Raw genomic sequence first — 11,766 nt, 5'->3', positions numbered from 1 at the left:
CCAGTGCTATCCCTCAAAGTACCACAAGGGGGTGCCAAACTCAAATCAATTGATTTTCAAATCCTTCTCAATTCTTTAGAGTAAATTTAACATTCTTCTGCACAAAATATGTGGTATTTAGGTGCCCTCATTTGTTCGACTTCCATTTTATTTATAAAAATATTCATTTCCACTCAATATTCCAATGCAGAGCAAATCACTGTGGTTTGTAATACATACAGCACACATTTAAAAAAATCAACTACCACACAGTTACAAAAAAAACAATGAGGTTTTTTTTTAATTTTGTTCAAGTCCCAGGGAACCCCTCATTTTCTTAAAGCATCGGAATTCAGTTGAAAGTCCATAAAAAGGCAGTTGTTGTTCGTCTTATAGGAAGAACTCTTAAAAAGTATACATCAGAGTCAATTCTGCAGGCGGAGAACCTGCCAGAACTGCTCTTTGCAGTCAACAGTTTTGAGGCTGCACGCTTGGAACAACTCCAACATGCATTACTTGTCCTTCTTGTCTGCTTCCTGTGGGTGTGTCTGAGGTGCTGAACCATGAAGCATCAGCAGTCCACACAGAGTGAGAGAGATGCCTGCCCACCACAGAGTTGCATGGCTCTCTCCAAAGAAGAGCCTCCCTAGCAGTCCCTGGACAGAAGAAGAACACATTCACTATAAATATAAAACAGTAATCTGAATGTTGAATGCAAAGTCAAAATGATCCCCTTTTATTGTTACAGTGTTGTGAAAAATCAAATTAGTTCAATTATGTAAAGAGAGCTCACAGAGGAAATGAAGTTAGATGCAGTGGTCGTGACAGTGGCCCTGGCTGTAGAGGTGGAATGTCGGAGGGCCTTGGAGAAGGTGGTCCACATGACTGCATTACAGGCGAATAGCAGGCTGCCGCACAGCAGCCGCAGGGGGATGTGGAGCTGTAGGCCAAGGTATAGCAAGACACACACGAAAACAGAACTTTATCCTCTGCAGCAAAAATGGAAACATGGAAACTTGGCTAAATACCAGAACTAATGAGTGCAGAACCTTAGTTCAGATTCCCTACCTAAACAGTGTTTCTCCATTTCTAATTATGCATGCCCAGGAAGAACATATACTTTTTACCTCACAGCCTAAACTTTGACAAACATGCCTGTTTAATGACCAAAAACTGTAAAACCACCACCACAGATACAGAAAAGCAATCATACAGCTGTTACTAATCACATTAATTTTGACTATGTACCGGCACACGCCCTAATTAATGACAATACTAACACCTGTTTGGCTTATATTTTACAGCTAGATGCAGTTACTGAGTTACTGAGAACAAAACTATCAGCTTGCATCATCAGTGAATTAATTTATTATTCATATTAATCGGCAACAGTTTGTGCTCGTCTTGTATTAACATTCATTTAAGTCACAGAGCTAACCTTTAAGTACACAGTAATTAAATGGTTTTAAGAGGCTTCTGATCAATTGCATGAATATTACTCCCCCAAGTTGTGTTTATTTCCGAATCCAAACAAAGATGGCAGCCAGCCGGTAGAAGAGTGGCAATAGTCGGAAACGAGAAAACTCTTTAATAAATTCAGTGGAAGAGGTATTCTTCGACATTATGATCAGAGGACTTTTAGAGTAATTTCTGAACAAGGATAGGCATAAAAAACAAACAAAACACCTTCCTCGAATGTTTCTAGTAACCCGAACTCGTACGAACAGTAATAAGTGTCTGGTAACTGTATGGCGCTTTTCTGCTGTGAATGACGAGGTTTTGTGTGTGTGTGTGTGTGTGTGTGTGTGTGTGTGTGTGTAACCATGCCAAAGAAATGAGATATTTGTAGAAATACAAAAACAGAAAGATGTCAGAGAGTCAGTGTCACCCAGTCACAGGCTGCACTTCCACCAGGTGTTTGATTCCAGTCGCTCAGCCGCGTCTCACACATCTCTCTCAGGTAGCTCGCACCGAGCGACAGCTTAGCTGACAGAGAGGCAGTAGCAGCCAAAAAGCCCGCTAATAACGCATAAAAGGACCCAGAAAACATTCCCGAACTCGGCTGGTTGTTAGAGGGCTCCATGTTAATCCTTTCAGCTGCAGTTAAGTCTGAGTTAAAGGATGCGAACAGGTAGACGAACATTTCACAATAGAAGCTTGTATGGCAGCTTCCTCCGTACGTCACTACACAACAGGACCTGGTTTTTAACTAATATATTTATACTGTAAAGTACACCCTGTCACTGTCGTCCAAAAATCTTACATTTGTTGCAGGTATAGATTGCGCATGAACATCCTAATGGCTCTTCATATAAATGCTTGTCATTTGTTACTTTGCTCAGTGGTGACCTAACAGCTTCAGTGGTGATGCCATCGGGCTCCGCTAGAATTTATTTTAAATAAGTAAAGAAACTACTCTCCGTGGATAATGTCAATATTCATGGAGACACATTTTTTGATTGAAACTACTTTGGTTTTATTGTGAAGCTGAAGTGCTTTTTCTATATCATGCCTTCGCCATCTTGACTGCAGCTGCTTTGTTGTAATTGGTTGTTTCCTTTCCGGGAACCTGATGACGTAGTGAGCGTTTGAAAAAAATCGCGCGACTCCGGGAGGGTCTATTTTCTTTTTCGTTTTTTTTTTTAATTAAAACCATACACACATATTAAAAATGCGCGCGCGCGCGCGCACACACACACACACACACACACACACAATCATTTAGTTCTTTCTCCATTTAATCATTTTGTTTTTAAAACACTGTCCTTGCAGGACATACAAGCAAACCATGCCTAACAGTAAAGGCAGTGAGTGCTACTTTGTATGGGCGTGTGAAAGGAATGATTTGATTGATGCACATATAACCAATGAAAAAGTGAACAAATGCACTGATGTAACCCTTGTAAAAAATAACTAAAGGCATAAGAACTGAGCCAATGTGATACCGTACAGAGGTTTGAAAAGAAGAGTGTCTGCGTGTCCTTGATGGAGGAAGGGTTCCGATGATTTAGAGGACAGCCTCTTTGTGGGTTTCACCCTCAGTCTGTGCAGCTGGAAACTCTGACCCGCTTTGCTTCCAGATGAAGCATACCATCCTCACTTCCACACACAGATGTGAGCCCCTTCACCAGCCTGCCTAATGTCTCAGAAAGTTCCTCAAGTGTGTCTTGGCTCTCACTGGTATATATTCGGTCCATGAGTTGTTTGGTGAGGTTGACACATTTCTTCCTCAGATATGACTTGCTCACTCGCTTGCGTGGTGGACTGTCACAGTCAGAGGTCACCTGTGTGTCTGCAAAGAAAGTTACACTTAGACAAATTTGCACTCCCTAAAATTTGAGATTACAGGTTAATGATTGTGCGGGTAAGACAGTAACTTTTATGAAGTTCTTCTCTCATGTTGCAGATAAACCTTACCCTTGCAGGTTACTGACTCACTGACTACCTCCATGCCCCACTCGTCCACTGAGTCTGGGGTCATGGAGCAACACGTGGCATCCAGGTTAAGAAGCAGGTGTTCCCTGTATTTCAGGGATAACTGCTGCCACGTCCAGCCAGGGACCGTCTGGAAGACTGCACAGAAATGTTTGCATGGCAACTTGTACCGCCTCCAGTCATCACACTGGCAGGAGGGCAAGCTGTCGTCTGACCCAAATGCCAGTTCATAAGACTGGTCCTCCTGTGTCTCGCTCTTCACTCTGAAAACACCATCGCCCAGCTTGACCACGTCCCTCAGAGAGAGAGCTGTCCATGCAGCTCGTGATGTGTTGAATGACGTCTGTGGGTCTGTCCCACAGGAAAGGAGGGACACTGGAGTCATACTGTCTGTATGACCTCACATTAGCTTCAATGTACCTGAAAGAGAAACATTATTTTTGCTGACATGACGTGCACACTGAAGACAAGCTTGTGCAAATGGAAAACTTACGTCCTCCACAGTTCAGGGATGTACATGTGTGTCACGATGTCCAGCATTTCAGATAATGTCCGGTTCCTGTAGTCCTCCAGGTATTTGTGCTTGAACAATTTATTCTGGCGTTCGGTCTCATGGTTTGTGATGATGGCTATATTCAGTGTCTCTTCTTTGAAGGCAGACACCCATCTCTTAAACAAAGCAAGATATAGTGAGAGTTTGTTGTGGTGATAGAATTTCAGCTGTTTGAAGCCAGGCTGCTTTATCACCTGGCACAGGCCACATATAGGTTAATCTTAACTTAAAGATCACAAATAACCCTTTCAAACTATATATGACCATTTAACCTTTTGAACATGTATATAATATATATATTTTACTATCTATATTTTAATATCTACCAACATCTAGTGGTGAGATTTTACTCACTGCAACTTTAAATAAGCCAAACTTTACTTTAAAAGGATATAATCTGGAAGGTAGTGGCTTGTGCTGTATTCTTCAGCATTAATGTGACTGTCACACATAAGCAAGTCACCCATGTTGCTGTGTTCAGGCCACCCAGCCCCCCAACAGAGGCAGGCTTTTAAACTTGACGATGATTTATTTTAATGATATAATGTATCATAGTTGATGAAATCCCCAATTTTTCTTCTAATTTTATGTTAGTGTTTCACAAAATAGTAAACCTCTTTTCTTTGCAACTTCTTTTGTCCCATTTTCTTTCAAATGTCTCTGTGCAGGAGCTGCTTTTTTGTCAGATGCTTACCTTTGCTTTGGACAACCACATGTCTGAAAACCAGCTCTGAAACACAGGATTTTGTTCCCAGGTGTGGCTGGCCATCAGGGCCTTCACTGCCTCCTCGAACTGCTGTGTAGTGAGCGAGGTGGCTATCGCTTTCAGCTTTGCAAGAGCATCTTCTTTGTCAGCCACTCGATGCTCCTTCTGTATCCATTCATCCCATGCCTTCTCCCTGTGAAAGTCACTGAACAGCGCTTTGGTGCCTGCACAGAGATAGAAAGAGACTGAATAGAGAGCACACTGATATATAATCATAACACCAAGATGTATAAAAAGAGTAAAAATCCACAGTGATCACTTTGTTTTCATTTTAGCTCACCGTACCTTCAAACACAGACTCAACAGCTCGGATTTCGGCAGCGTTGCAATCGACCATGAAGCTTGCTGGCCTCCAGTCTGCGTTCCAACATTTGAAGACTTCCAGACCCTCTTTGATGGCTTCTGTTGTTTCTTCTTGCAGTACCATCACTCCCACAACGGAGTAGCACATGTTGGTGCGGACGCACAAGAAGCAAAGGGGCAGAGGGTAGCGGATTGTTCTGTAGGCGGCATCGAACACGCAGACATCTGCCCCATACATGCGCAGCAGCCTCATCTGCCACAACGTTTGATGGCAGAAGAGGAAGGAGGCATCCTCTGTACGGAGGCAGTCTTTTTTTCTTTTTTTATACGGACTAGTCACATGCTGGTGTTTTACCCAAACAGGAATGATAAAGGCGCCACTCACCTCCAGGTTCACCTGATCGATTCTGTGCCGAGCCTGGTCCTTCACCTTAGCCATTATATTTCGGAGGTCCTTCTCTGAGGGGTAGTACCGGCGCCTGGACGCAGGGGGTGGGCTAGCTCCCTTAAAAAGCTCGGCTGTTACAAACTGAGCAAGATGACGCTTCAGCTCGCTGACCTTCCTCACGCCCTGCTTTCTGAGCTCCACCACCTGCTGCTCCACTCTTGCGTCCACGGGCTCCTTTAAATATAGCACACTTGTAGTTTCACATGGAAACACAGGTTTTCGTCCTTTGTGAGCAGACTGTTGTGCGTTACCATTTCTCCCATTGCGTGCCCAGCATGCGCACTTGGCTGTGTGACAACATAGCATGTTCCCCATACAACTGGATCTCTCTCCAAGGCCTCTCTTAGCATCTTGGAGGCTGCCTTCTTACTCCTCTCCCTGTCTTCTTCCAACTATGATGCATGCAGATAGAAATCAGAGTGGTGATCATGGAGAGAAACACGTGCCGAAACAAAATGATTTAGTCTGAGTCCTAAACTCATACTGCAAGGCTTTCTCCTTTAAATTCAGCTGTCTTCGCTTAAAGATCATATCCCTGTAGGAGAGCCAACATTTCCACTTACCTTGAATTTAGGGAATGTTGCGATCTTGCTGATTGATATGGCTGCTGGGCATCCCACCTTTTTAGTAGACTGCGAGTTTGATTTGTTCCTAACTAAAGTGTGGTCCATCATCTGTGGATTATGGGAAAGAAATCAGTTAAATAATTAATTCAATAATTCATGTCAAGGTTAGCTAACTTGAGCAGAACATCTAAGCATACTCAAGTTAACAGGAGAAACAGGTGGAGGAGTAGTGCGCCTTTCTTAGTAGCTGTGGTTCACTGCTGTCCATTAGAGGTGAGCAGATTGATCCTAATATTGATAATATCCATGCCAATGCCGGTATTGGTACAAACACAATAGGATTTAAAGCCTATAGCACCTTTAAACGACAGTAGTTGATCAAAAGTGCTTTAGAGACAGCCACATCCAAGGTCTCCAGAAAGCCCCAATTTCAAAATACATGAAAAACTAAAAGGTGTGTTTTGTTGTAGAAAAGTAAAAATCACACTGACTTATAGGCCATTAAATTGTGTTCAGAAATTGGACATTAATGATGATTCGTCTGATAAATCATGACGCACTGCTCTCCACTACATAAGCTGCCTTTTATAGGTTAAAAGTGTTGTCACTATTGGTCCTGTATTTACTTAGTATTGGACTGATACACAAATTTCAGTATCCCACAGCACTACTCCCAACTCATCTACTCTGCGCGCCTTTTTCTACAAAGCTACAGCGTCATCAGTTGCCTGGCAACGAAACAACCAATCACAGCAGGATTGTCCCTAGGCTCCTCGCATCACCAGCCAGCCTGTGTGGGTGTGTGTGTGTGTGTGTGTGTGTGTTGAACGTGCAGTGAAATCACCGTCTTTTTTGCCTTTTCCTCGGCATATCTCTGCTTCTGAGCTACGGCGAGGTCTTTGCCCTGATGGCAGACGAGCCTTTTAGAGCCCACAAACATAAATGGGACTCCGGTGAATTCAGTGGCTGGCATCCCAGAGCCCCCAGCCCATTGCCAGTAGACCCGGTTTCCGGGCAAAGGATGCCAATCTGTGTGACAAATACAAGCACATGACCTGATGATAAGACCCTGGCGTTAACCGACACACTCACTACTGAACCATAGCAGGGAGCAGTGTTTACGGCTCTTGTGTTCAGCCAGCAGTCACTCTTCATTTCGTTACCTTTGTCATTAAAATGGCGGTCCACGGAAAAGGTGATAAACTTAGTCTGAGACTCTTCCTCCAGTTCTTTAATAAAAGAGTCCAGATCGGCAGAGTTCTCAAAGTGTCTCATGCTAATGCTTAACTTTTCATGTTCACACAGCTAACGGCGCTGCGAGCAGTCACAGCGGAGAGTTTGCTTCTTCGAGTTAAACGGGGCGAGTTGCTGCTTTATGTGGAGGACATTCATCGGTTTAGTTTTTCTGCGATGTTTCGCTTTGAATCATTTCTGTGAGTGAGCGACAGATTATCGTCCCTTGTGCAGATCCAATGTAACACCAAGCAGCGCTGTGGCATCAACGTTCCCAAATCCACCAATGACAGTAGCTCCTGAAGTCACGTGACGCGTCGCGGTTTAGTGACGGTTTCAATGTTTTGATGAGTCCGTGCTAGCCGGAAGTTGCTCAGGTCTGGAGTCTGCATTCGTTGGCTGTTTGTCTTGTTTTGCTTCTTTGCCATGAATAAAAATAAGGGCCGCGGAGTAGCATGGGTGAAGCCGGCGGAGCCGTCCTTTCTCAAGAAGTTTAAGAGCGATGTGGGGTACAAAGAGGGACCGAATGTCGACACTAAGGTAACTACGCGGTTTGGTTAGCCGTGCCAGTTAGCTGCCCCTGGCCTACCAAACCATTAGCTCTTTGAGTTGTGTGACAGTTACACTTTGTGACGTGTGTTTCTGAGCGTAGGCGCATTGTGTTCATATAAGGAAGAATAAATGCTCTGAATCATAATTCAACGGAGGGTCCCATTCACTGAATTGAGCAGTGAGGCCGCACGAGCTACAGCTGTTTCTCAGACCATCAGAGCAGTTTCAAACTGCGCTGCAGCGTTCAGCTGTGACTGCGCAGGCGTACTACAACTGAATTTATGTATTCTACATTCTACAACAGAAAGCCATGGCTTTTCATGAATGGAAGTTGTATAAAGTTGCATTTCAAAAAAACCCAAAAAGAAAACCCCGCCAGAACTTGAATCATGACTCTGAACTACAGGTTCCTGATTTTAGTTTGAGTGTAGGGCTGCTGATGAAATGATCATCAATGAAATAAGAAACCTCGGCACCATCATTCACAGTGAATGTAGGATTTAAAATACAAAAAAAATCTCAAACAGGCTGACGGTCTGTTTGCTATCTCAGCGTCAGGTGATGCCAACACTGGATGACGAGAGCGGCAGCGATCGAGAGGACGAGTTGCCTCAGGTCGTGGTCCTTAAAAGTGGAGACCTGACTGCAGAGGAGGTGAAGAAGGTGAAGGATGAAATACGGGCTGGAGGCAGCTCAGAGAAAGGTGAGAGTCCAGTTCAATGATTTAATTACACCAGGAGTAAGAAAATATTTACATATGTATTAGTGGTGCAACGGATCAAAAATTTCACGGTTCGGATTGGATCACGGTTTTAAGTCACGGATCGGATCAATTTTCGGATCAGCAAAAAAAGAAAAAAAAATTAACATTGACTTATTTACTTATTGAAGTATTTTTTGCCTGTTAAAAACATTCAACTCAAGACTCATTCCACGCAATTATATAAAAACAAATTATGGTACAATATAGGGCTTTGTATCTACCACTCAATTCAATTTTATTTACAAAGCGTCAAATCACAACAACAGTCGTCTCAAGGCGCTTTATATTGTAAGGTAGACCCTACAATAATACATACTGCTCATTATATCGCACTCCGCTGTGATATAATGAGCGGTCACGGTCACGTAGCTTTCCGTGTCCTTGGAGGTCCACCCATTTGTAGTTAGGGCAACAGAAGATGCCTGGGACAGTTCAGCCATAACTTTAAACTTTTCCTGCTCATACATGCTTGGAACGATCTTGCCACTAAAGTGGACGCGCAACGGGATATCATAGCGGGGCTCAAGCGCGTTCATCATAGTTTAAACCCCTTGTTTTGCACAACGGAATATGGCCTCCCGTCTGCAGCTAAACACCCCAATAGCTTTTGTAATAGCTTGAACCCGGTCGGATTGGGCAGCAAAGGGCTGCTTAAATGCCGCAAACTCCTCTGCTCCTCCACTTGGACTGCTAGCGCTGGCCATAACTATCGCTTGACAGACTGACCACGCGCACCATACACATACTTTTTTGTATGTGTATGGTTCTCCGAACCGATCCCCGTGGAGTGGGATCGGTTCGGATTACGGATCAACCATGATCCGTTGCACTACTAATATGTATGCACTGTATACAGCATGTTAACATAAAACCCTGTGTTTGCTACCCTGCTCATACATACCGCCGTCTGCTCCGCAGATGGTCAGCCCCCTGATGGTAAAATCCTTTTCAAGAAACCAGCCAAGCGCTCTTCCTCAGATAAATTCCAGGGCATCGGTGCTAGCTCCAGCAAAAAGAAGAAGAGCAGTGGAGGGGACAAGGAAAAGGAGGAGGAGGAGAAAAAGGAGGCATCTGGAAAGAAAGTTAAAAATAACAGCCTCCTGTCATTTGGAGGGGATGAGGAGGAGGAGGACTGAATGGAAGTGGTGAGAGTAGGCTGTCAGGAAACAGGAACATTGTACTGAGTATAAGACATGGTTCAGCCTGTCCATTCTTTTTAAAGGACAGTGCTACTGTTTTTGCATGTCGTACATGACACATAGATTCATACATTTTTAGTAAAGCATAAAAATCAGCTGGCACAAACTGAATTTATTCCGAGTTGTCTCCGTCTGACTACAGGGATGATTCTGATCCATTTAACAGTCTGAACAGAAACAGTGAAGCCGAGGGGAAAAAATGAACACGCATCAAAGAAGATGAGGTTATACTTCTGTTAGTGTAACTTTATCCTGCATCCATGTCAGGGTCAGAAACTACACAAGGACATTTATACAGTACTGTGTTACTGATAAGAGGGGAGTTGGTTCAGCTGCTGTGTGAAAGCCCACTCTGACATATTAGCAGGACGTTTCCCTTGGTTACAGCTACCAGACTGTGTTGACTTGTGTCACTTTGTAGAACTTGGGGTTTGCTCTTTTCCAGCCCCGTGACTTTGTTGTTTTAACATTTTAGTTTGCATGTTCTCGTGTGTGTGTTCTGTGAGGACAAATATGAACTTTTAAGGTGGTTTAGTTCTCAGTGGACTAAAGTCATGGCTGTGGGACAAGAATTCATATTTTCACACCTCAAAGTTTATAAATGTCTCAAACACAAGCAGAGAGAACCGGGCTGATGTAAACCAGCTCCTGCTTGATTCTGGAGTTGACTGAAGACGCACATCACCATACGGCTTTACCTCAGTGTAGCTCTTTCACACACACCACAGGCAGGTAGTTGAAGCAGCGTCTTTGTGAAATGCACGGATTCTGAAACCAGCTCATCTACACGGTTTCAGGTGTAAATTTCTCCTGCATTTGCAGTCATAAATAGCCTGAACTGTGTGCTGTGCTATAGATCGAATCACTATTGTATAGCTGTGGTCATAGGACCAGGACTAATTAGTGGAAAATCAGTTGTACAGTGTGCCCCCCTCCCCACCCTTCAAGCCCAGTGTAAATAATTGAGACAGCAGCACGCAGAGAGCTTTTCTGTTTCAAAGAATCGGCGCTAATGAATTCCAGCAGAGTCGGTTTGCCTGAAATTTTCATTTGATGCAGCTTTCCTTAATTATTTTTTTGTTATACTTCTAATCAAAGTCACAGCGGGAGCTGCTTGTGAATTTTAATTTAGAAAAAGCAATTAATTCAGCTGCAGGAGCCACTCGGCGGTGCTCTCCACAAAGCAAATCCCAAAGAAAAATATAAGATCATCGGAAGCGGGTCTGCTCTCGCATTTAAAACACTCGGAGATCTGCAGGGAACTAAATTTGTCCAGCTTCAGTTTACCGTACTGGTAGCAGTGGGGGTCTTTTTTTTTTTAAAGTATTACATGTAATGTGTCCCTTCATCAGACACAAACGAACATCAGCAGCTGATAAATGGATGTCATTAAATTCCAGGAGCAGCTAGTTTAATGGAAATTAATTAAATTAATTCTGTGTGATTACAAATTAAATTGCCCCCATATGACAGTATTGTGAGTTCTTGCTTCAGGTTCCAAAGTGCTGCGGATCACTCTGTCACACTCTGAATCAGCCTGGATCTTTGTTGCTGTGTTTGAATCTTGTGTTGTGTGTGATGAGGCGTGTGTGTGTGTGTGTGTGTGTGTGCGTGCCTGGCAGCCATACGCAGGGGCTCATTGTAGAATCTTAAATATAGTCAGTCATGTACTGAATGTATGAATATTTTCTAGCTTCGATTGCGGAGCTGAACAGTTCATGTAGAAACGATGCATTTATATCAATGCAGTTGTGATGTTCGTTTTTTTTGGGTGTGTGCATCAGTTTTCATTGTGTATTTTTTGACAGTGCTACAACTCCTGTGACCTTTTGATATAAAAACATTAAGAAATCTGTGTTGGTTGTTTTTACTGTCAGTGGGTGCGTTGCCTCATCAGTGCCACCTGTGTTCATGTCATGAATGAACAGATCTACACCTTCACTATTCTTCAGATGCTTATTGCCTAATT

General features: G+C 43.4%; 2 protein-coding genes across 5 annotated transcripts; one reads left to right on the top strand and one right to left on the bottom strand.

Annotated features, from left to right (window-relative positions):
- Positions 1-130: 130 nt before the first annotated feature.
- si:dkey-31c13.1 (uncharacterized) lies at positions 131-9,608 on the bottom strand. 4 transcript variants are annotated; one of them, XM_025911582.1, is made up of 11 exons: positions 9,500-9,597; positions 6,895-7,079; positions 6,048-6,158; positions 5,736-5,876; positions 5,019-5,658; positions 4,662-4,897; positions 3,908-4,083; positions 3,397-3,834; positions 2,930-3,271; positions 773-919; positions 131-635 (listed from the first exon to the last, which is right to left on the bottom strand). In XM_025911582.1, the coding sequence occupies exons 2-8, from the start codon at positions 7,021-7,023 to the stop codon at positions 3,642-3,644; spliced, it is 1,626 nt and encodes a 541-aa protein (XP_025767367.1). In that variant the 5' UTR covers positions 7,024-7,079; positions 9,500-9,597; the 3' UTR covers positions 131-635; positions 773-919; positions 2,930-3,271; positions 3,397-3,641. The 4 variants fall into 4 exon arrangements, with proteins under 4 accessions (XP_025767367.1, XP_013123832.1, XP_025767368.1 ...); XM_013268378.3 differs by lacking the exon at positions 9,500-9,597 and adding an exon at positions 7,214-7,475; XM_025911583.1 differs by lacking the exon at positions 6,895-7,079 and having other exon boundaries at positions 9,500-9,608.
- On the top strand, positions 7,612-11,652 carry kiaa1143 (KIAA1143 ortholog). The gene is made up of 3 exons (XM_003453838.4): positions 7,612-7,823; positions 8,388-8,538; positions 9,517-11,652. The coding sequence occupies exons 1-3, from the start codon at positions 7,710-7,712 to the stop codon at positions 9,732-9,734; spliced, it is 483 nt and encodes a 160-aa protein (XP_003453886.1). The 5' UTR covers positions 7,612-7,709; the 3' UTR covers positions 9,735-11,652.
- The last annotated feature ends 114 nt before the right edge of the window (positions 11,653-11,766 follow it).

Source organism: Oreochromis niloticus, linkage group LG11 (genome assembly GCF_001858045.2).
Source record: "Oreochromis niloticus isolate F11D_XX linkage group LG11, O_niloticus_UMD_NMBU, whole genome shotgun sequence".
NCBI classification, from domain to species: domain Eukaryota; kingdom Metazoa; phylum Chordata; class Actinopteri; order Cichliformes; family Cichlidae; genus Oreochromis; species Oreochromis niloticus.
The sequence above is the reverse complement of the archived record's forward strand: the minus strand, read 5'-3'. Positions and strand labels throughout refer to the sequence as shown.

Bases quoted from the DNA above. Each gene is read 5' to 3' on its own strand.
- si:dkey-31c13.1 (XM_013268378.3), bottom strand. From the start codon at position 7,325: ATGAGACACTTTGAGAACTCTGCCGATCTGGACTCTTTTATTAAAGAA. The intron at 4,898-5,018 runs GTACGGTGAGCT...ATCTCTGTGCAG, and splicing joins TGTTGAGTCTGTGTTTGAAG to GCACCAAAGCGCTGTTCAGT. The intron at 4,084-4,661 runs GTAAGCATCTGA...GCTTTGTTTAAG, and splicing joins TGTGGTTGTCCAAAGCAAAG to AGATGGGTGTCTGCCTTCAA.
- kiaa1143 (XM_003453838.4), top strand. From the start codon at position 7,710: ATGAATAAAAATAAGGGCCGCGGAGTAGCATGGGTGAAGCCGGCGGAG. The intron at 7,824-8,387 runs GTAACTACGCGG...TTGCTATCTCAG, and splicing joins GACCGAATGTCGACACTAAG to CGTCAGGTGATGCCAACACT. The intron at 8,539-9,516 runs GTGAGAGTCCAG...TCTGCTCCGCAG, and splicing joins TGGAGGCAGCTCAGAGAAAG to ATGGTCAGCCCCCTGATGGT.